This window comes from Saccopteryx bilineata, chromosome 10 (assembly GCF_036850765.1).
Source record: "Saccopteryx bilineata isolate mSacBil1 chromosome 10, mSacBil1_pri_phased_curated, whole genome shotgun sequence".
Taxonomy (NCBI): domain Eukaryota; kingdom Metazoa; phylum Chordata; class Mammalia; order Chiroptera; family Emballonuridae; genus Saccopteryx; species Saccopteryx bilineata.
The window spans coordinates 37,848,677-37,873,471 of NC_089499.1; the positions used below are offsets into that span (position 1 = coordinate 37,848,677).

At 37.8% G+C, this 24,795-nt stretch overlaps 1 protein-coding gene across 2 annotated transcripts in view; it reads right to left on the reverse strand.

The window, feature by feature from the left end:
* The window catches only part of RYK (receptor like tyrosine kinase), a 107,245-nt gene that overhangs the window by 17,145 nt on the left and 65,305 nt on the right, over positions 1–24,795 (reverse strand). For both annotated transcript variants that reach the window (XM_066245097.1, XM_066245096.1), the window contains exons 10-13: positions 20,539–20,608; positions 13,914–14,046; positions 12,267–12,376; positions 11,946–12,105 (exon numbers count right to left, since the gene is read on the reverse strand). In XM_066245097.1, coding sequence (XP_066101194.1) covers positions 11,946–12,105; positions 12,267–12,376; positions 13,914–14,046; positions 20,539–20,608 — 473 coding nt within the window. The remainder of the gene's footprint in view (positions 1–11,945; positions 12,106–12,266; positions 12,377–13,913; positions 14,047–20,538; positions 20,609–24,795) is intronic.

Consider the following 24,795-nt stretch of genomic DNA (forward strand, 5'->3'; position numbering starts at 1 on the left):
GCATGCGCCCGACCGGGATCCACCCGGCATGCCCACCAGGGGGCGACGCTCTGCCCACCAGGGGGCGATGCTCTGCCCATCCTGGGCATCGCCATGTTGCAACCAGAGCCACTCTAGCATCTGAGGCAGAGGCCACAGAGCCATCCCCAGCGCCCGGGCCATCTTTGCTCCAATGGAGCCTTGGCTGCGGGAGGGGAAGAGAGAGACAGAGAGGAAAGCGCGGCGGAGGGGTGAAGAAGCAAATGTGCGCTTCTCCTGTGTGCCCTGGCCGGGAATCGAACCCGGGTCCTCCGCACGCTAGGCCGACGCTCTACCGCTGAGCCAACCGGCCAGGGCCAATAAATCATTTGCTCCAGCAATTTTCAACTGGTATGCCACAAGAATTTTTAAAACATGCAATAGCTATTGACATTGACTTTTGTTACCTTAAACTGTCAAGTTGAAAAAAAAATGACAACAGCCAATACAACCATAGCAGTCCAGTGAAAATCAAAATTATATCTATGTATTATTTTGTTAGATCAGTAAAAAATATATTTTTTAGTGTGCCACAGAATTTTAGTAATTAGTTTATGTGTGCTGTGAAGATGAAAAAGGTTGCCTGACCAGGCGGTGGTGCAGTGGATAGAGCATCGGACTGGGATATGGAAGGACCCAGGTTTGAGACCCTGAGGTTACTGGATTGAGCAAGGGGTTACTCAGTCTGCTGAAGGCAGGCCTGCGGTCAAGGCACATATGAGAAAGCAATCAATGAACAACTAAGGTGTCACAAAGAAAAACTGATGATTGATGCTTCTCATCTCTCTCTGTTCCTGTCTGTCTGTCCCTGTCTATCTCTCTTTCTGACTCTCTGTCTCTGTAAAAAAAAAAAAAAAAGAAAAAGAAAAAGGTTGACAACTGCTGATTTACTCAAATAACAGCTATGGTCAAAAGAACATATGGGATCTGTGATGCGAAGTCTGTAAGAATGAGATGAGGAGAAATGTGAGGATTCAGCATGGAAACAGGAGAGGAAGACAGTGTGAGGCCATTCAGCATTCTCTACACAGTCAAGTAACACAGCTTTCCAAGGATAAGATTAGCACTCCTGGCTGTGAATGTTCTTAAAATAAATGAACCAAAATGTATATACAGTGTGCCTGTAAAGTCATGGTGCACCTTTGACCAGCCACAGGAAAGCAACAAAAGACGAGAGAAATGTGAAATCATCAAATAAAAGGAAAATCCTCCCAGTTTCTGTAGGATGATGTGGCAGCATGTACGCATGCACAGATGATAATGTAACACTGTGTATACAGTGGAGCAGCCCATGGCCATGCCAGTCGAGATGTGGACGGTACAGAGGAAAGTTCAGTGTGTTCTGTGGCTCACTAAATTCGAATTCGTGACCAAAGTAAGTGCAACGTGAATATCAGCGTGTTTATAACGAAGCGCCACCACATAGGAATAACATTACTCGGTGGGATAAGCAGTTGAAGGAAACCGGCAGTTTGGTGGAGAAACCCCATTCTGGTAGGCCATCAGTCAGTGACAGTCTGTAGACACTATACAGGATAGCTACCTAAGGAGCCTAAAAAATCTGTGCGTGAGCCCGCATCGAACTGCACTGAATAGGTATGAAACTGGGACTGGGAGAGTTTTCCTTTTATTTGGTGCAGATTTCACTTTTCTATCATCTTTGTTGCTTTCCTGTGACCAGTCAAAAGTGCACCATGACTTTATGGACACTGTATATTTATGTCAACTTCAATTCTGCAACTATGGAACATCTGCTAAAGGAAAATAAGTAAGGCAGAGTTACCACTGCCCATTCCAGGAAGAACGACTTGTCCACAAATATGTGAGGCAGGATGTGAGAAATAGGTGGTGTTAGGTATGTACAAAATTATCTGGGGAATCCAAAGAAGACAACATCACAGGTCATAAAAGAACCTGGTATGTTTGGACCAAGCAGGAATCCCAGACTGGCTGAAATGCAGAATATAAGAAAATGTACAGTGGAAAATACACTGCTCACAAAATTAGGGGATCAGGGAATGTGCAGATATTCCAGTACTTTCCGCCTTTTGTATAGCATATTTTCACCAATGAAATAAGTTTGTTTTGCATCTCATTTGCATAATCGAACTTTATTTGACTTGTCATTTGCTTTTCTTTTTTTTTTTCTTTTTGTATTTTTCTGAAGCTGGAAACGGGGAGAGACAGTCAGACAGACTCCCGCATGCGCCCGACCGGGATCCACCCGGCACACCCACCAGGGGCGACGCTCTGCCCACCAAGGGGCGATGCTCTGCCCCTCCGGGGCGTCGCTCTGTCGCGACCAGAGCCACTCTAGCGCCTGGGGCAGAGGCCAAGGAGCCATCCCCAGCGCCTGGGCCATCTTTGCTCCAATGGAGCCTTGGCTGCGGGAGGGGAAGAGAGAGAGAGGAAGGAGGGGTGGGGGTGGAGAAGCAAATGGGCGCTTCTCCTATGTGCCCTGGCCGGGAATCGAACCCGGGTCCCCCGCACGCCAGGCCGACGCTCTACCGCTGAGCCAACCGGCCAGGGCATCATTTGCTTTTCTGATGTTCTTGTTTAACAACAACAAAAAATCAAATGCTTCTTTTTTTATTGCTTCATATTTATTTTGAAATATCCCCTAATTTTTGTGAGCAGTACAGAAGTTAAAAAGCTAGAAGGTAAGGACAGAGACTATGAAAAACAGGGGAAGAAGCTTTCTTTACCAACTCACTTTAGGACTTCACTTCAAAGATCAAAATATCATGAAGAAATGTCCCTAGCAGTGGAAAATTGGGTTTATTCAATTTATTAACATTAAGCAATTTTCACAAGTTTTCAAAACTGGTAGTCCACTGTACATACGGTACGAGCCTTGTTAGTATGATATATATCCCTTCCTAAATATCCAGTTTTTGAAGTTTATTATTCTGTGAATTTTAATTTTTCAGACATATATTTTCTAGGCCTTTTCAATAGCTATAACTGAAATATACACCTATAGGATTATGTTACTTTGAAAAAGTTTTACTATTAAAATTTTAAGATCCAATAAATTTATACAAGTAACCCTTGAAGGAGTTGGGTCCTTTTAATAATTCTTCAGTGTTCACTGTTACCTAAAACTCTTAATATGCCTCCAGATTTATCACTGTGGCAAACAGTTTCTTATTCTAGCTAAACAAATGTACCCAGATGTACAATGACTATATATAAAATGCACTGATTGCATCGGGTGTCAAATTTAGTACATGTTGCAAACTCAACTTAAATAATCTCTTTAGACACAGGATGTCACACGTGACTGAAAAAAGACTATTCACCCTACAGATCTGTCCTAGATTCTGATTAGGAAAGACAGAAGAGCTAATACTGGATGCCTACCAGGCCATCCCATATTTCTGCTATTTAGGGCACTTCTCTCCACTGTACAGATGTGCAGACACTGCTCCACCAGACACTGGGTCTATCTGAAGGGAATGTTAAATACAAAGGGCAGGGCAGGAATATTAACAAGATCTCTTAAGAAAAATATCTACTCTTAGGGAGACCCAAACATAGGAAATACATCAAGGGCAACTACTCGATCAAAAGACAGCAACTGGTCACCTCTGAAAATATACGAACTGTTCCTGGAATAAACCCACTTATTCCTCATTCCCAGGAAATATTAGAACTATAAAAATAATGTTATTAAATAAAATTAAACAACTTCTTAATATATTTTTTTAAGCGACAAAGAGAGACGGACAGACAGGGACAGAGAGACAAGAAGGGAGAGAGATGAGAAGCATTAATTCTTTGTTGCAGCTCCTAGTTGTTCATTGGTTGCTTCCTCATATGTACTTTGAGGGGGGTGCCAGCAGAGCGAATGACCCCTTGCTCAAGCCAGCAACCTTGGCCTCAAGTCAGCAACCATGGGGTCATGCCTATGATCCCACACTCAAGCCAGCAACCCCGTGTTCAAGCTGGTGAGCCTGTAGCTCAAACCAGCAACCTCGGGGTTTTGAACCTGGGTCCTCTGTGTCCCAGTCTGACACTCTATCCACTGTGCCACTGCCTGGTCAGGCATAACTTCTTAATATTAAACTGTAAATCTACATTTCCTAATGTCTGAATGATACCATCACTTCTCTAGTTTTTTTAATGTCTTTCTTTATATCAACTGCTCTTAATATTAATTTTATATTTAAATAATAAGTCTAAGATTGTTGATGTGTAAAATCTGCAACTATAGTGGAAACAAATAATTATTTGGCATCTAAGCATTATTCTAAAATTAAAAATGGAGAAATAATATAAAGTTTTCTATACTTCAAAAAATAAGCATTCTCTGAAAACTACAGTTTTGTCTTTGATAGTAGAGTAGTTCAGGACACCGCTCTTCATGGGTGTGTTACAAATCTGAGTTTCCCCTACTCAAGTCTGCTCAGGGTGTGGCAATGGGATTTCTATGGGACTGGGCAAACACTGGTAATAAGAAGCACTCTGCTATAAATGTACTATCTGGATAACTTTACAGATCTTTCCCTTTCTATGTAACATTTAATGTTTATAAAATAAATAGCATGAAGGTACAGGAACACATTTTAATTTTCCCAGCACCCAAAAAACTGTTCAAATACCTTTAAAAAATCTCCTCATGGCCATAAACCACACTGATAAGATTAGCATTAAAATCATTTGCTTGACTTGTTTTTTTCCCAAGAAAATGCTTTTAAAACTCAATGTAATACCATAAAGACAAGAAAACCAACAAGAAAGAAACTCTTACTTGTGCATTGTGCATTCTTGATTGCATTTAGTCTTTTAATACAAGATAGTCGCATACTAGCAGAATTGTTAGCTACTATAATTAGCTAAATAATTCAAAGAAGATATAAATCAAAATATTATTTTCAAATAAAGGAAAAGAAAGTAAAAAAAATCTATGGTGGTATTCACATCTGATCAGAACAGAATAAAAACAATATCCAGAAATTCTTAAGAATGCCCATGATATCATATCTTAAAATAATACTAGAAAGAGATTTATAACTAGTCAAATCTAGTTGTACATGTTTCCTAAGGTCAATAGTTAAGAGCTGATATTAACATAATAAAAATCTTGACATATTGAAATATTTTAATCTTCCCATTAAAAACTGTGAAAATACAACCCAGAGATACACTGTATTATTTATAGGAGGGAAAACAACAATACAATTCCAAACAACTCATGTAGAGTTTTTAACTATAAAGAACTGCAAAAATGTGAAGTCTTTTTTATTTAACTTGAGAAAAGAGAGAGACAGAAACATCAGTCTGGTTTGGTATGTGTCCTGACCAGGGATCAGACCCACAACCTTTGTGTATTGGGATGAGGCTTAAGCCAACTGAGTTGTCCAGCCAGGGCAAGTCTTTTAAGGACAAAAAAAATGTCCCTTCTGAGCAATATAATTAGGTGTTACATTTGTAGCTAAAATATATATTTTACGTGTGTAGAGATCCAATAGGAATGGATATTAGTTGTTTTGCATGTGATTCTGCATGAAATGTTTCAGCCCAAAAGTAAACTATTAAATGTAGCTTTTAAATTCCCAACTCCATAAAGTGAGAAGAGAGCATAATGACTACACATACATATATTTTCTTTTTTTGAATTGTGTTTTAAATAGATTTTTAACTATATTAGTTTCAGGTGTACAACACAGTGATGCAACATTTATACACCTTAAGTGATCACCACAGTAAGTCTGGTAACCATCTGTCACCACACTGATATAACAATATTATTGATTATATTCCCTATGTGGTACATTGTATCCCTAAAACACATAACCGGAAGTTTTTATTTCTTCATTCCCTTCCCATTTTCTTTTTTTTTTATTTTTTATTTTTTTATTTTTATGAGTTTTAGAAATAAGACAAAAGCATCAAATATTATGTTGATGTTTTTCAGAGAGAGAAAAAAATTTTTTTTAAATTTTTCCATGCATCTTCATCACAGGAAAGTCAATTTTATAAACAAAAATTGTTCATCTTAGTAGGAAGAGCTGAAGGTCAATGTGTCACCACAGTTTGCAGCAAAAAGCTCTTGTCTTTTTGATTGGTGGTATAGTTATGAATAGAATGAAGAAGTAATTTCTTTTTATACCAGCAGCAGTGAATTCACTAGTGTTGTCTTTAATAGAGAAAAATGCAATCACTTCTATTTATTTCACACTATTTGTTTATTCCATCTCAGATTCTGTGGTTTTCCTTTTTGAAGCAGGCAAGGGCAGCCTTTTCTCTCAGGAAAATTTGACAATCAATCAGCTTTAGGAGCTACTGAGTAATATCTAATTGGGCAAGATAACTGGTTCTATTTTATCTCTGCTAAAAAATATTGTTACAAATGTAAAGTAAAGAACCTGGAAACCTCAAGTCACATTTTACAGAGCATCAAATGTACAGTTTTGAATATACTTTACTCCACATAAACAGTATAACATTGGTTTTTGTGACTAACTAACATCTCAGCTCCATGAGTGAGAAGAAACAACCCCATTGGAACTTTAAAAGCAGCCTCTCAACCCTAAACATGAACTATCAAGATGGTAAAGGAATCTTCCCAGGAGGCTGCTCTGTACAGCAAAATGCTCCCCTTCCCATTTTCTGCAATCCCTCACCTCCCTCTCTTTCTGGCAACTATTAGTTTGTTTTATATGTCTATGAGTTTGTTTCTGTTTCATTTGTTTGTTCATTTGTTTCAAATTTTCAATACAAATGTTAAAAAGCAGTCTTTTAGCATTTGTGCTTTAATATAAGAACTCAGAAACTATTAAATCCCACTAAACTAAAATGTAGGACTTTTACACTAATAGCCACATCATAGTCACAGGAAACAGAAGGGTGTTCCTATTTCTTTAAATCTCAATTATCCAAGGCAAAAGGTATTTGGGGAGAGGAGGGAATACACACACACACACACACACACACACACACACACACACACTCACACAATTTTAAAGGAAATTAATTTATAAGAATCTAAGGAAGAAAAATTTGAACATTTTAGGAGTCAAACCATGATAAATATAAATAAATGTGTAGTCTCACCATCACAGTCTAAGTACAGCTCAGAAGAATTTGGGTCACATACATTTCAAGTAAGTTTATGTCAAAACACACTAGAAATAATTATGATTTTAAAGTAATTCAGTTAATTTGCTTACCATTAAGTTCATGATTTTTAATAAAGTACAGCTATCAAATGATCAAGTAGCAACAAGTATTTGGTATGACTACATTCTGATGGAAGGTGGATTCATATGTAAAATGTGTGAACTGTTGCAAAATGTATAAAATACCATCACCATAAAAATAACTAATTTTAAATATAATTTTGAAATATTTGCTTAATTAAGCCATGTATCTTCAATATGGCCTTCAGCAATTAATATAGGGCAGTGTACACAGATGAAGAGTTATAGATCACATTGCTTAGAAATATAAGGTCTACCAGAAAGTTCTGTCCGTTTCTATCACAAGTTTTGACACGTAAGCACATGTTTATTTGGCGCATGTGTGCCTCTCTATTTTTATCACTTAATGTAAGCAAATTAACTAAAACAAAGTTGATTCACGTTAGTCTTATATATGAAGCGATAGTGTTCCCATGGCTACTGATAAAAGTTCATTTACGCCACTGTAATTTTTACAAATTTCAACAAGGAAGAAATGCTACGGAAGCATGTCTGTCGCATCCACCATATTCTCGTACTTAGCACCCTCCGACTATCACTTGTTTTTGTCCTTACAAAATTTTTTGAAGGGCAAAAAATTCAAAAATGAAGAAGATATCAAACAAGCACTGGTTCAATTTTTCGCATCAAAAGATAAAACGTTTTTCAAAAATGGGATATACAAATTGCCCTCACACCAGCAAGAAATCATTAATAATGCAATTATATTATTTAATAAAGTTTATTGACGGTAAGAAAAATTTGTATTTTGTTTTATTCCAAAAACGGACAGAACTTTCCGGTAGACCTTATATATATATTACTAACTACAGTCTCGCTGATTAAAAGTGTATGTTGGTGCTGGCTGGTGGCTCACTGAACAGAGCATCAGCCTGGCTTATGGACATCCTGGGTTTGATTCCTGGTCAGGGCACACAGGAGAAGTGACCACCTGCTTCTCTACCCCTCCCTCTTTCTCTGTTCTCTTTCTCTTCCCTTTCCACAGCCAGCCATGGCTCCATTGGTTTAAGTGCATTGGCCCTGGGCACTAAAAATGGCTTGGTTGGTCAAGTGCTCATCAGCCTCAGGTGCTAAAAATAGCTTAGTACTGGAGCATGGGCCCCAGATGGGGTTGCCAGTGGATCCCCGTCGGGGTGCACATGGCAGTCTGCTTCACTATTTTCCCTCCTCTCACTTTAAAAAAAAAAAGAAAAACAAAACAAAAACTGTATGTCTAATTTAATATTCGCTCTGGAGTTCCTCTGAAACTTTTTTGTGTTATAAAAACAGTTCGTATCAGTGCTTGAGTATAAAATGGAATACCTATTTACAGAATTAAGCCCATTAAGTGAAGCACTGCACATTCGGGGGACTCTCACTGTACAAGCAACCAGAACCAGTGGCCATCCTGCACACCCCTCTGAAATATTAGCTATCAATACTCTTTCCGATAAGGAAGAATCAAACAATCCCTCATCTTGTAGTTACGTGGCATACTTGTAGACTGTCATCTAAGAAATATTTTCTATTTCCTGCCCATTAGACTAGTTTTGAGTTTATCTCAACTGACAACTAATTTCTACTAAATCAACTATGCTATACATTTCAATGAGTCACAAAACCACATATATTTTAAATCAACCACTGAAAAAACAACATCTTGAAGACATGAGTGAATTAACCTTTTAAATCAACTATAAAATGAGATTTTCAAAAAAACACTAAGAAAAAATTTTTCTACTTTTCTATATTTAAAAATGTTCAGAGTAGACTTTCCTACTAAAGGAGTAAATATGAAAACCATATAGCTCTAATTCAACTGATACTGTTTTTTAAAACTATGTTCTAAAACCAAAGTTAAATCCATCCCACCCCACCATAAAAACAGCTGTGCTTAATGTAGAAACTGGTCAAGAAACAGCTAACTTCTAAATAACGTTTTGGCAACCCCCAAAGCAAGTGTCTTATCAAACAGTACAAATTGGTCCTTACTGCCATTCATATAGCAGCTGTGTGCTGGCCTAAAGCCATGCTCTGTTTTCTCGCTTCACATTTGAGAAAAATAAAAAATGAAAAAGCAACCCCTTCCTCCACTCCCCCTTCAAATTCCAGGTTTTCATTAGATAGCCATTAAAACTGAGTGAGTTGCTTTGCATATTTGTACTGTTTTCCTCAAAATTTTAACTTCTTGACTTTAAAGTTAGAGAAGTTTTATTCTATTATGAAAGCTCTGAAAAAACTCACTAGGCCTAGCTCCCCACTGCTATACAAGATGAGCGCTTAGATTCAGGATCTAGGAGTCCGAATGCATTTCTCTACCTGCCCTTTAACATGCCCCATTGCCTCTGGCTGGGAATGATTTAGCAACACGAAGCAAGACTCTATTCACTGTTAACTTCTGCAGCTGCTGGAGAAGCAAAGCATCCCTTTCTGATCACTCTGCCCATCTGGTGTGTCAAGTAATTATTTTTTTCAGAGAGTGGTTGATTATTTATTTTTTTTATTCAGTGAGAGGAGACAGACTCCTGCACGTGCCCAGACTGGGATCCACAAGGCAAGCCCATTAGGGGGCGATGCTCTGATCTGAGGCATTGCTCCGTCCTCTGACGCTCAGCATCTGAGTTCCTCTTAGTGCCTAAGGCAGAGGCCATGGAGCCATGCTCAGTGCCCAGGATCAACTCACTCCAATCGAGCCCTGGTTGCAGTAGGGCAAGAGAGAGACAGAGAGAGACAGAGAGAGAGAGAGAGAGAGAGAGAGAGAAATGAGAGGGGGAGGGGTAGAGAAGCAGATGGGCGCTTCTCCTGTGTGCCCTGACCAGGAATGGAACCTGGGACATCCATACACCGAGCCAATGCTCTACCACTGAGCCAACCGGCCAGGGCTAAGAGCGCTTGATTTTTTTTTTTTTTTAAATCTTTCTGAAGCTGGAAACGGGGAGAGACAGTCAGACAGACTCCCGCATGCGCCCGACCGGGATCCAGCCAGCACGCCCACCAGGGGGCGACGCTCTGCCCACCAGGGGGCGATGCTCTGCCCCTCCGGAGCCACTCTAGTGCCTGGGGCAGAGGCCAAGGAGCCATCCCCAGCGCCCGGGCCATCCTTGCTCCAATGGAGCCTCGCTGTGGGAGGGGAAGAGAGAGACAGAGAGGAAGGAGAGGGGGAGGGGTGGAGAAGCAGATGGGTGCTTCTCCTGTGTGCCCTGGCCGGGAATTGAACCCAGGACCCCTGCATGCTAGGCCGACGCTCTACCACTGAGCCAACCAGCCAGGGCCGAGAGCGCTTGATTTTAAATGAAAGTATGTTGAAGATATGCACAATAAAAGACCTCAATAGAAAAAAAGGTCAGAAAACAATATAAGTAAATTCTTCACCATATCATTTGGACACATTTTATCAAGACCCTTGTTATGTAAAAAAGGCACAATATATCAAATAGCTAACCTAGCTTCTAGGGGGAAAACTGTAGGTTTTAATTAACAAAAGAGGGTTTTCCCCTTATCAAATCATTCTCATTTCAAGGATTTTAAATTGTCAACTTTTCAATATGGAAATCTTAAATACAATGCTCACAAAAATTAGGGGATCAGGGAACGTGCAGATACTCCAGTACTTTCAGCCTTTTGTATAGTGCATTTTCACCAATGAAATAAAAGTTGGGTTTGCATTCATTTGCATAATTGAAAAACATTCTTTGACTTGTTCGTTTTCTGATGTTCTTATTTAATAAAAAAGGTCATATTTTTTTATTGCTTCATATTCATTTTGAAATATCCTCTAATTTTTGTGAGCAGTATACTTTCAATTACTGAGTGTAGTTAAGTTGAATGGTGGCTCCATTAAGATTTTATATGTAACACTAACCGATATCACTGAGTGATCATTCAGTGTTTGCAGTTAGCACAAAATTATCATGGCAGCTGCTTATTTTATTCCAAATCCCATGCCTTCCCAAAATTCTTCTTTATACCTACACACTAAGTGTTTGTTTGTTTTTTAAAAAAGGCTACTATGAACCAAGGATATGTTCCCATAGCCCCCTGTACTTATACCTTATCGGCAGTTTAACCTGATTTCTGAATGTTCACTACAATAATGAAGTGCAGCAAGCAAGAGGCAGGAAAATAAATAAATCTTTCAAATCAGACCAAAAAGTGACAGAAGTTAAAAACTATTAGAAGTGCCTGCAAAATGCCCACAAGTGTAGGTGGTTTCTGAAACTAGCCATCACTAAGTATAAAGAACCCCACGACAGGATCTGCTTGAGTGGGCCGAGTCACCAAGACACTGGCAAAGGGTGAGGGAGTGACATCTGAGGCATCATAAATTACACAGGACACAATCCTTAGAAGAAATCATTTTAAAAAAGAAAACAATAAATCTTTATGATCTGGGAACCACTTGGTCATTCTGAGACTTAAATAGGAAAAGAAAAATAATCCAATGCTTCGAGACCTCTCTAAGCCTCAATGCTGTCACCTTTAGCACTGAGATAACAGCAGCACCACATAGTGTTAACAGTGCCCCGCACAGGGCTACCATGGGGATGAAGTGAGATTGCGTACAGTGATGGGCCATGGTCTGGGTCACAGCTTCTCTCCATTAACTGGCTGACTGGCAGCTAACTATACTTGCTTTCTCAATGAAAAATTTCAGGGAAAAGTTACTAGATTTAAAAAAATTAAAAAAAAAAAAGGAAACAGCCTCACTTTCATTTTGTGGCTCCCCGGGGCCCCAGCACTCACCACATCACTGGCGCTGGAGAACTCATTATTAACCAGACTCTCCAGAGCCATCCATCGGACTGGCCTGTTTTCATTGTCCCCCAGACAGTGGTAGTCCATGGGGAACAAGTCTCTGGAGAGGGCATTGTCTGTGATCTTAACTTGAAGTGTGTCATCAATGCTGAAAGGTAAAGACATAAGTATCAAATGCAATCAGAGTATTTAAAAAATATGGATCGTGGTGACTCTTAAATACAACATAATTCCCACTGTGACTTCTGGGAGGAACCCCACTTCCAAGGAATACTAAACATCAAAGACAGATGAGCCTGTGGCACCTACACACAGTTCCTAGCAGCCAGGTCTTTGTGGATGACTTCCCTTCTGGCCAGGTAGCTCATTCCACAGGCAATCTGAATAGCCATGTGTACCAAGTCTTGCTGAGAAATTGCCTGTGGTAACAGAAGATGATGTTTGCAGTTAGCACAAAATTATGATGGCAGCTGCTTATTCTATTCTGCAATCTTACTCCATCCCCAAATACTTTTAATACCGTCACACTGTTTTTTAAAAAAAAAAAGCTACTTTTTGACTAAGAATATGTTCCCTGTACTTATATCTATTATCGTCCTTCCCATTCTGTAATTTACCATTTACTTCTCTCACCTGTTAGGTGTATCTCCCCAACATCCAACATGTATTGTAGCTGCTCATAAGAATCTGTTTAGTGCTAATTCACAAGGTAATATTTCAAATGCTTATTACTCAATAACTACTTTTCTTTTAAAATAGCTTTTATTAGCTTATCCCCAAGGGACTTTTTTCACATGTATACAAGCCTATAGCTCTCTGCTAACATGCCACTCTGGAGCCAGTATGCCAGCACTGTGGGCTGAGTAATGAAATTCTTCCCCAGGTGATGCTCGTGGGCTTCAGCCTAAACCACTTGTTAGGAACCCGGCTTTAATCTTTCCAATTTACAAAGCATTTCAAATATACATACTAAGCCAAATACTCAATGCAACCTTTGAATCTACTTTCTCCTGGCAACTGTAACAAATACATTATTATAAACCTTGAAACCAACTTAATGGTGCTGTAAGATTAGTGGCAGCAAAACACCTATCAGGCTTTACCACCACTACCATCATAAGTGTTTGGAATCTGACCAAATGCTACACAGCTATGTGCACAAGCAGTTTTAGATGACTAACCTCTTAAATACATTAAAATATACCTTCCAGTCATCACTAGCTTTTGGTACAATATGAACAAATGGCTCTGAATATGGACCAAATAATGCAGTATATAGAGCGACCTTCAAAACCCCAAGGTCACCAGCTTCAGCACGGGCTCATTTGGCTTAAGCATGGTTCGCTGGTTTGAAGATGGGATCACAGACAGCTGCTTGTGTCTAGAGGTCACCGGCTTGAGCACGTGTTCATCGGTTTGAGTACAGGCTTACCAGCTTGAGCCACAGGGTCAACGGCTTGAGCATGAGATCACCAACATGATCCCAAAATTGCTGGCTTGAGCAAGGGGTCACTGCCTTGAGCAAGGGTCACTGGCTCAGCCTGAAGCATCCCAGTCAAGGAACATGTGAGAAGCAATCAATACCTAACTAAAATGAAGCAACTATGAGTTGATGCTTCTCTTCTTTCTCTCCCTGCCTGTCTCCCTCCACTTGCTTTAAGAAAAAAAAAAAGGTATCAGAAAAATGACTGAGAGGGTATTACAGCAGCCTTGAGGTGATTCTGAATAAACACACAATGGTATACAAGGAAAAATTTCAGCACCAGCAAAGTGTACATCTGTAGGCAGGAATCATAAAACAACCTTCCTCCAAACCAGCAGGTTATAAACATCTGATTCACTTTGAACAACTTCTCTCAGGCCTTTACCCAGTTTATATTTAAGAATGTAAATATATGCTTTCAAAGATATCAAAAGCTACTGGTAAATAACTAATATTTGGCAAATTTTTCTCACCTGAGGATTATTGGCTTCTACTAATTTGCACTGCCGTAAAAACAATTTTAGATTCCCCCAATTCATGTAAGGCAATATCACCATGGGTCTTTCTCCTTCTTCTATACACACATGGGTAATAGGAAGAAGATTTCTGTAAAATAATCAGAAATCAGGAGAAACACAGTGAAATCTAACATCTCAGGGACTTATTTGTAATAAAAAGCAATAAGATAAAGATAACCTTAAATAAAACAAGAAAATCTCTAACATACTTAAAAACATGATTACTATTAAAAATGTAAAATTATAATGCTCTTTTAAACCAGACTTTAATGTTTCCCATATATTCACTTCTTGACAGGGAAAAGTTATAAACTTAAAGTTGTTTCCTGTGGACTGAGTCCTCTGAAGACACATTCTAGTCACACTTAACTTTTTACTCTAAAGCAGTGGTAGTCAACCTGGTCTACCAGAGCAACCAAAGTATAAATAAAAAGATAGATTTAACTACAGTAAGTTTTATAAAGATTTATTCTGCCAAACTTAGTGAAAATCCAACATAAAGTACTTGGTAAGTAATTATTATTATATGCTTTAACTTGGTATAACTCTGCTTTATAAATTTTATAAAGTAAAGTTACTTCCCTACTTTATAAATCACCATTACTGTGGAACTGGTGGGCAGTTAGAAAATTTTACTGCTAACAGAGATACAAAAGTGGGCGGTAAGTATAAAAAGGTTGACTACCCCTGCTCTAAAGGATATCAGAGACAAATGTTTGACGAGCAGCACAGTATGATAATATCCCATTTTGTCTATCATCACACCTAAAAAAAGCCCAATGCACACTGTGGAAAGAATATCTAAGAGGATGAAACTGTCAAAAAAGGCAAGATGGTCTTAGCAGGGCACATAGTATTCAGAATCTGATTTCCAGATCCATAATTTACCAATAAACATGTGGAACCAAGTGCTTTGGCCTCAATTTCCATACCTCTAACATAAGAATCCCATTAACCACGAAATGTTGACATAATGTGCAAACAAAGTGAAACATGTGGTAAATAATCTTCATCCTTTTTTAATTTCTATGGCAAATTTCATCCTATTGCCTAATGACACCTTTTCTAATGGTATCTGGAAAAAAAACCCGCGAATTTTCACCACAGTTATTTAAGTTTTTATATAATTACCTCATCCTCCCACTACACTGAAAATTCCTATAAGGCAAAACTAACAAACCTCTTATTTTTACACCTTATACCTCAAATTCTATAACATAAAAAACAAGCACCCGCCTGACCAGGCAGTGGCGCAGTGGACAGAGCGTTGGAATGGGATGTGGAGGACCCAGGTTCGAGACCCCAAGGTTGCCAGCTTGAGCGCAAGCTCATCTGGTTTGGGCAAAGCTCACCAGCTTGGACCTAGGGTCACTGGCTTGAGCAAGGGGTCACTTGGTCCTCTGTAGCTCCACAGTCAAGGCACATATGAGAAAGCAATCAATAAACAACTAAGGTGTCGCAACGAAAAACTGATGATTGATGTGTCTCATCTCTCTCCGTTCCTGTCTGTCTGTCCCTATCTATCTCTCTCTCTGACTCTCTCTCTGTCCCTGTAAAAAAAAAAAAAAAAAAAAGCTTCTAATATTCAATAAACACAGAAATAACATAGCCATAAAAACATTCCTCTTCCTTAACTTAGCATATTCTGCTTTTGAAGATGTTCAATAAGGAAATAAAAAGCTACATGAACAAGGAGAGTTAATGCATCTTAATAGCAAAAAGTTGCAAACAACTTGAATGTCCAAAGCTAAGTAATGGAGAGTACACCCACATAATAGGTAGTATGTACCAAGAAAACGCTCAGAAATAAGGGCTAAGGGAGTATGGGTAAAAGCTGATCACATAGGAAAGCAAGAGAAAAATAAATAAAACTCTGCACAGAAATATGCCAAGAATTAAGGTTGTTGAATTGAGTTGTGAGACTTTGGATGATTTCTAACTGGCTTTTCTGTGTTTCCTAAACTGTCTCAGTTGCGCATGAATCTCTTTTGAAATTACCATCACACAATTCTGGCCTGATCAAGAGTGCACAAGGGAGACTGTGCAGGTGTTACTAACAGAGAAAGCACTGGCCTGCGGAGCTGGGAAAGGGCAGCCTCAGAAATCAGAGAACCTGTAGAGGTGCCTCTCTGTAAGGTTCTGCTTGTGTTACAGCCTGAGGGCGGAGTGATGGTCAGCTCCACTTTACAGGTGGGAAACGCATGCTAGGTTAGGTAATCTGTCATGGGCAAACAGCAACTATAGTAGTACATAAGGAATAAAAACCGTATCTTACACTTTCCTCTGGACTTCCTCCCAGGGGAACAAAAGAGAGTGCAGGGGAGATGACACAGCCTCTTTTCACAGCAAGTCCATGCACACTCAAATGACTACAGCAAGTATGCATCTGGGTTTAAATGAGCATTTCAGGGGTGATATGAAGAGTTAGTTGCCCAATCCCTTTACTCACCCCCACCCCCATTATTTCTCTCTGCTCCTTTCCTCATGACTGAAATTCACTGAGCAGAGTTTAAGGCATTTAATCCAGGCACAATAAATTTGCTAGATAAGATCAAGTCATTTCTTCTATCATTAGGGGATTAAAATCTCCTCTGGGAACGGTAACAAGTACATGAAAATGTTTCCTAGTACAAATGGCTGTCCCTCATTCTGCCCATTTTATAAAGGAAAGGAGGATAAAGAGGAAGGCCTGGGATCTGAGAGGGGTGGATGAGACAGAAGCAGGTGCTGCAGAGGAAAACAACGCAGAGGAAGGGGAGATGCTGTGGGAATGGAGACAAGAGCCCCATCTTACTAAGTGTCCTCCAGGAGTCAGAGCTTTAAGACCTTCAGTATGACAGGTGGCCGCCATCAGGCACCCTTGTGCCAATGGAGCACTAAACTACAAGTTAGAGTACTTTGATATGAACCACTTATGATGTAATTAAAAATAGATTGATAGCCATCTTTTTATTTATGCAGCTATTTTAACATCATAAAAATTATTCTCACAAATTCCAGTGGAAGGAGTAAAAAGAAGACCCTTCAAAACGCTTTAAAATATTTCAACACTTTACAATTCATTTTAATCATGGAATGTTAAAATATAAAGTAAACATGTTTTACACATGGAATTACATAACAAAACTAGTTTTTAAAAAGATGAAATTTAAAACCAGGCTATGTATGATATGATCACTGAAGATAGTTATTTCATTTTTATCCCTCATGCCTAGCAGAGAGGTCCTAGTACAAAATAGGCACTTAATGAATTAAATGAAAGAAAGAATAGACAAATGCATGTATACAGCATGAAAGGTTTAGACATCAGAGGTCAAAAAGAAATGTGTAGTAGGCCTTTGTCCCCTTAAAAATGAAATGAAGTCCTGGCTGGGTAGCTCAGTTGGTTAGAGTGTCCTCCTGACATGCCAAAGTTGCAGGTTCAATCCCTGGTCAGGGCACATACAAGAATCAACTAATGAGTGCATAAATAAGTAAAACAACAAATCAATGCATCTCTCTCTCTCTTTCCCTCTCTCTCTCCCTCCCTTTTTTTGTCTCTAAAATCAATAAAGAAAATACAAAAATTTTTTTAAATAGCTATAAAAAATAAAATGAACTATTGCAATGAGTGGAAAGAACAATGTTTTCCACATACTTACAATGGTTTTGCTCATTAAAAACTAGGAGTTCTGGTATCACTCTATAGCCAGGAAACACAATTAACTATGATCAAACTATATGTGACATTTAGAAGACTTTCCCAATCACTGAACGCCCAGTATTAAAGTAACCCCAATTCAGTCTGTCTGTCCATTCCATCATCTAATGGTATACTGGGCTGCTAATTTATCTTGCTGGGTTGCTGGAAAACACTGGAGCTTAAAGCCACATGGGAAAATGCTGCAAATGCTTGATCTGAACATTTTTACTCAAAGCACCTCTGGGCTACAATGGCTATAAACTGCTTCCTGGGAAAACCTGTCTTTGTCCACATTTACCCTTGCTGCCCATTTCTGAGCTGAAGTGGTGCAGACCTTTCATCAGGGTAAGAAAGCTGGCTAGGGACCTAAGAACTAGGTTAACATTATATATACTAGTATTAAACACTTTGGCTCTTTCAACTAGAGTCAGTGTAACAGAGCATCAAGCACTCCCAACACTGTCAAAAGGGACATTTCCTGCACTAATCATTACCTAGGTCTTGTTTTGTTTCCTGGAGGAAACAAAATGTGTTTTTTCAAAAGCAGTCTGAAGGAGAAGTTATCCATCCATTCCTCTGCACATGAGTTCCGCTCTTGGATGTAATCAAGCTGACGGAAGGTAACATTCTTAAACCGTTAGACCTGAACCTTCCAAAGGGACATCTTCAGTCCATCAATACAGTGTGTTCAATTTTTTCCAAAGGTTCCTGGCTTTTTTATTTTCAATAAAACTAAAAAGTGTATCTGTTCACTATATTAACCAATGTCCCAAGTGTACACTGAACCTAATGAGACATCTGCCTCAGAATTTGAAGCTAGAAAAACTTTTTTCTCCTAAGGAACATCTATGTTTATTCCCCTTCTAATACTCAGATTTAGCAGCTTTTAATGTTTCTTTCAGCTCTGGTTTCCCAGAAGCTAAGAGTTGTTTTATGTTCAATCACAGCAAAACCATTTGTCTCCTTACTATTAGGCTTATTTATTTTCTTTTTCATCATCTCAAAGCCAAAAAACTGAGTTTTACTTTCATTACTATTTTATTGATCTTATTATTGCTGGTTGTTTTGTGTGTGTGTGTGTGTGTGTGTGTGTGTGTGTGTGTGTGTGTGAAAGAGGGACAGATAGGGGCAGTCAGATAGGAAGGGAGAGAAATGAGAAGCATCAATTTTTCACTGCGGCACCTTAGTTGTTCATTGATTGCTTTCTCATATGTGCCTTGACTGGGGGGCTACAGCAGAGCGAGTGACCCCTTGCTCAAGCCAGCAATACTGGGTTCAAGCTGGTGAGCTGTGCTCAAACCAGATGAGCCCGCACTCAAGCCGGCAACCTTGGGGTTTTGAACCTGGGTCCTCTGTGTCCCAGCCCGACACTCTATCCACTGCGTCACCACCTGGTCAGGCATGCTGCCTTCTTTTTAAGTGCTCAAATTCTTTAAATATGAACCAAAGTATAAAGAAAATTCAAAAGTAAAACTATGCATAGTCATTTATTTTTATAGTAGAACTCAAGTAACCACTCAAATACAGAGAAATTAAAATGCAGGAAGCCTTTTGTAAGCATCATCCCCCCCCCCATAAATCCATAAATATTTTCCAACAAGGATGGTCACCATTCCATTTTTTAAACATGTGTGACTAAATTTTCAGTAGGCTACCAATTAATCTGACTCTATATAGGGTTAAAAATAAACTTGCCTCAATACTGATACTGCTGCACATTGTGACACTACATTTAAGCCCCTTTTGGCTTAGAAGGTAAAAGCTTTAGTTATAGCTCTATGAAGAGGACTACTATCAAGCATTTTAAAATAAACCCTTCACACAGAACTACAAGTATCTTTTTAAAAATCATACTATGATGGATATTAATGTGCTATGTAGGAGTATGGGCTCTGCTGTTAGGTGTATCTGGCTCTGAGTCCTGCCTCTTACTTACTAGCTCTGGGTCTGTGGATAATTTCCTTAACTCCTCTAAGCCCAATATCTTCTTCTCTATAATGGGAATAATAATAAAAGATCCCTAGGAGGGTTCTAATGATCATTAAAAAAATAAAATGCACATAAATCAAAGAGCACATGCTGGCATGTAGCAAGTGATCAATAAACGGTAGTTGTTGTTACTATTTTTTTTATTATTATTAAAGCCAATGGAGAAAACAGGAAAAACTTTAAAAAAATCATACTATGACCTAACAAGGGATTGGTTAAAGAAAATGTGGTGGTACATCCATTTAATGAACTACTATGTAGCCCTTTTATATGTGGACATTTATCTTGACTGACATGAAAAGTTAGACACATTGTTTTGATATATCAAGAAGCATGTTAACCTTGTTAAGGATAACAGTACATATATGATTATATAGAAAAATATTTTTTAAATGCATGCTGGAAATGCATTGTAAGTGTGGAGATGTCTGACTTTAAAATACTTCCTTACAAATACCTATCATCTATCTAGACAGATGATACACATACACATATATATAACCACACAAAGCAAAAATGGCAAACTGTTAACTGACAACGAATTTAAGAGACAGTCATTTTGTGTTTATTATGCTTGCCTTTAGCATTCTCTATGTTCGAAGATTTCCTAACAAAGCTTTTTAGCACATGTATATCACTAACCTATTTTTTAAAGGGAAAAATATGTATATAGTTAGTATAAACTCTCCAAAGCTTAGCTATGATTATCCAGATGTAGGCTTACATAGTCTTTTTTATACTTACTGTGTCTTCAAATTTTGTACTATGAACAGCATTTCACTTTAATACTCAGAAGAAAACCAACCTATTCCAAAATGCTTTCAATTCAGAACACATCCCAATGTTCTTAAAATGAAAATGTAAATAATGTCACCATCCTTAACCAGTGCTGGTGGCTGTTCCTCTCACCTGTGATGAAGACCTCGCAGCTTACAACTTTCAGTGAGCATCATTGTCACCTGAATTTCAGAAGCTTGATCTATATAAAGAAGACATTGTTGTGAATGATACTACATATATGACACTAATATTTTCTGCTATTAGTAAATAATTATTTCAGAGTATAAGGTAAAGTTTCACAAGTAAATTTAAATAAGTCTCGCTTAAAATTCTATTGCAGTAATGTTTCATTAAATAGGACATTAACAGAAGCCATTAAAGATAAATTTGACCACAGAAAAATTAGAAATTAAGGTTCCATAAACAAAGTAGAGAAAGTTAGTAACAGACCATAAGAGACACATAAAGGGCTAATTTCCTTCTTGTCCCCCGTCTTTAAGGAGTTCATACAAAACAATGAAAAATAAAACAACTGAAGAGACATTTCTCCACTGTTTGAAAAGAAAATTTCCGTTAAGTAAACAGTATATTTTCATTATAACATTAAATATGAGTGTCAACTTTTTAAAAAAATGACTTTAGATACCAAAAACAAACTTAAGAATACAGTGTATCCTTAAAAAAAACTTCCGAAGAAACCAATAACTGGTTTGTATGTCAACAGTAAAACTAGTAACAGTACTTTATAAAGCTTCTGATCAATGCATTAAGAGGGAAAAAGAGATATAGATTGGCACAGCCGACACCCACATCCGAGCCCTGCCTAGTAAAATGCTGCATCAACAGCAAAATCTAGAACACTGAACCCAGGCACTATGAGTACAAGTCACATTCATTCCTTAAAAGTGGAGCTGTCAAAGCTGAGAAATTGCAAATTTCATTTACTTCCAAGTCTACCCTATGGAATCAATCAGTCACTCCCTCTCCCACTACGTGTTATCAGTTTCCCCATTCCAGACCGCTTCCCTCGGTTAAGACTTCTGTAGGAATATCAAAGAAGTGGACAAAGCCAAGAATGCGAAACACTTGGTACTTCTTCAGAAAAGGTGATTCACACGAAAGTCTAGTTGTCAAAAAATGGCTTAACATTTAGAATCATTTGGTAAAAGGCAGAATGAGCCTTATTACTCTTTCTGTAATCTAAACAATTGTAAACAAAATTACAGTCAAGACTATTTGGGGGCAGGTAGGATCTTTTCAGGATTGAAAACTAGTAATAATACTTGGAGGTCCACACCCAATTGGTCAAGAGTTTGCCTTCCTTCCCATCAACAGGTACAGAGATCCAAGTAACACAAAAGATAATTTCAAGATGTCATTTTATGCATAATATTTTTCAACTTTGATAAACATGTTATATAAAGCAAGAGATGCCTGCGTGGGATGATGATCTAAGGAAACTTTGAATTGGAAGAAAAATAATTTTATTTTTTCTAAGAAAAAAATTTTTCCAGATTCCTCTCCCCATCTAGTCCTAGTCTTTTCATTTTAAATTAAACTGAAAGATTTACCTTCAGAATGTATACATCTGAAAAAATACTATAATTTACATTCTAAAAGCTACAAAATGATTTAAAAAACATGTTAAAAAAATTAGCTATTAAAGAAAATAAGAACTTAACACTAATAACCTCAAACTAATTAATTTACTTTATGAAATTCAATTTCATAATCTAGTGTGAAATTCAGATTCCTAACTTTGATCTCGAGAAATTTATATTGGAATATTAAGTGTCTGTATAAGACTATGAATTTTTTAAGGAGCCAAAGTGCAATGTCTAAAGGTATTGTCAATGATCACTTTACAACCTATCTTTTGCATTTTAAGCTGCACTTCCAATTGGGTAGCCTGTAATGAAGTATACATGCTTCATTTGTGAAAGAACTGTCAGTTCTATGTAGGTTTAATTCAAAATAAAACTAACATTGTGAAGGAATAGATCTCAGAGATAATCATGTGGAGTTATCTAACAACCCGAGGGCATGGGCTGTGGTCAGTGCACTTCCTCTCTGCTTCCCAAGCAGACCACGACCGTATCTTGGCTGAGGACTCACTGTGCTTTCTCTCATTTCCGTCTAGCTCAAAGAGAACATTGTAATTACAGTGGTAAGGTGTAGAAACAAGTAAGTGACTATAATTCAAGTGTACAAGGAAAGAGAAATCTTATCTTGTGAAACATTCCCAGTATCCACATTGTGTTTTCTTATCACTATTATTTCCTTCTTTCTCCCCTTCCAACCCTAAATCAACCCAATTCTGTACAGAAATCTCTTTTGTTAATTCAAGCTTCATCAGAACAAATTAATAATAGCCCAGTTCTAAACTGTCCATAGAATATTTACATACCCCAGAAGAAATATTACAACTAAGGAGAAATGTTTCCTTAAATAAATGGGAAATGTATAACCAAAGGCAATGGTTATTAAACTCAGGGTTCAAATTTTACATTTACAAAGAGTAATATGCACATTATCCTTCAAAACTAATGAGAAAATCTAGTGGGACCTAATCTAAACATTCACCTTTAAAATAGTTTTGGGGCTAGGAAAGGTGGGTAAATAAAATACTGAACAATGTAATGAAACCAGTTACTTAGAAAGATAGAAGGTGTAAGTGGTGTGTGTTTGTACCATCCTTAAATTAGCAATTTTGCTGCGTTCAAAGAAATCAAATTCCAAAAAACTTTTGTTATATTAGTACAACCTAACTTTTTAGAAACAATAAATATAAATCCTCATACTTTCCATGAGTTCTTTTAAATTTAGAAACAAGTTCTTATAAATTAACTTCGTAAATGTCATAAAAATGTCACATCCTACTCGCCATTCATTAACACTGAATTTAATTTTGCTCTCAATTGTTGCATTCAAAATGTTAAATTTGTTTTTCCAAAATTATCTTGTCATCTCAATCTTTATCAGAAAGTATCAGACATTAAACACATTGTAAATTATATTTTTCTCTTAATAAAAGCAAATAAGCTTAACTAAAAATTTAAGCTCTTCAATTATAAGTAATTAGAATTCTAATGTTTTCAAGTCCTACTAGTATTTCATTTTCTAACATTAGGAAATATATAAATAATATTCCAGTATATTTTGATAGGGAATCTCTAATTTAAAATTTTATATAAATCAATAATTGAAAAAGTAGGTATCACATTTCTCCAAATGGTTAATATGTCCATGAAAATACAAACTAGTGTTACCTTTTAGAAAACAATCTGGCAATACCTTTCAGAATGTTAAATATAAATACTTCTTTGTGCAGCCAAGTACAACTATGGCTGTATGTGCAAAACTATACCAACAAATCCCCAAACATAGATACAAATATTTTCTTTATCATTATGTGTAATAGCAAAAGTGGGAGGGGGGCAAGAGGAAGGTAATTCACGTAAGGTGCAGTGGGTCATCTTTTTTCTTTATAGTGCTCAGAATTAGGCAGGTAGAGAAAGGGGAGAGAAAACTATTAATAATGTTTACTTTAATTGAATTTATTGGGGTAACTTTGGTTAATAAAATTATATAGGTTTCAGGTGTATACCAAATTTCTATGTATAAGATGCTCCCATGTATAAGACGCACCTTAATTTTGGGGCCTGAAATTTGAAAAAGACAACAGGCACGAAAAAGTGTAAAATGCAAGTAAAAAAATCTACAACAATGAGTGCAAAAACAAGTGTGAAAAAGCGGGAAATGCAAGTAAAAAATTCTACAACCACTGTATAAGACGCACCAGTTTTAGACCCCAAATTTTTCGAAAAAAAGGTGCATCTTATACATGGGAAAATACGGTAATTCTGTAATACATCATCTGTATATTGTATTGTGTTCACCACCCAAAGTCAAGTCTCCTTCCATCACTATTTATCCCCCTTCTGCCCAATTCTACCTTCCCCTACTTAACAATGTATTATTAAGATGGAAAAAACAAAGAATTTTAATCTAGGAAAACCACAATATTAGATGTAGCAACAATAAGCCTGACCAGGAGGTGGCGCAGTGGATGGAGCATCAGATGGGGACACAGAGGACCCAGATATGAAACCCAGAGATCACCAGCTTGAGTGTGGGTTCATCCAGTTTGAGCATGGGCTTACCAGCTTGAGTGCGGGGTCACGGGCTTGAGCGTGGGATCATAGACGTGACCCCATGTCGCTGGCTTGAGTCTAAAGGTCACTGGTTTGAAGCCCAAGATCGCTGGCTTGAGCAAGGGATGACTCGCTCTGCTGGAGCCCCTTGGTCAAGGCACACATGAGAAAGCAATCAATGAACAACTAAAATGCTGCAATGAAGAACTGATGCTTCTCATCTCTCACCCTT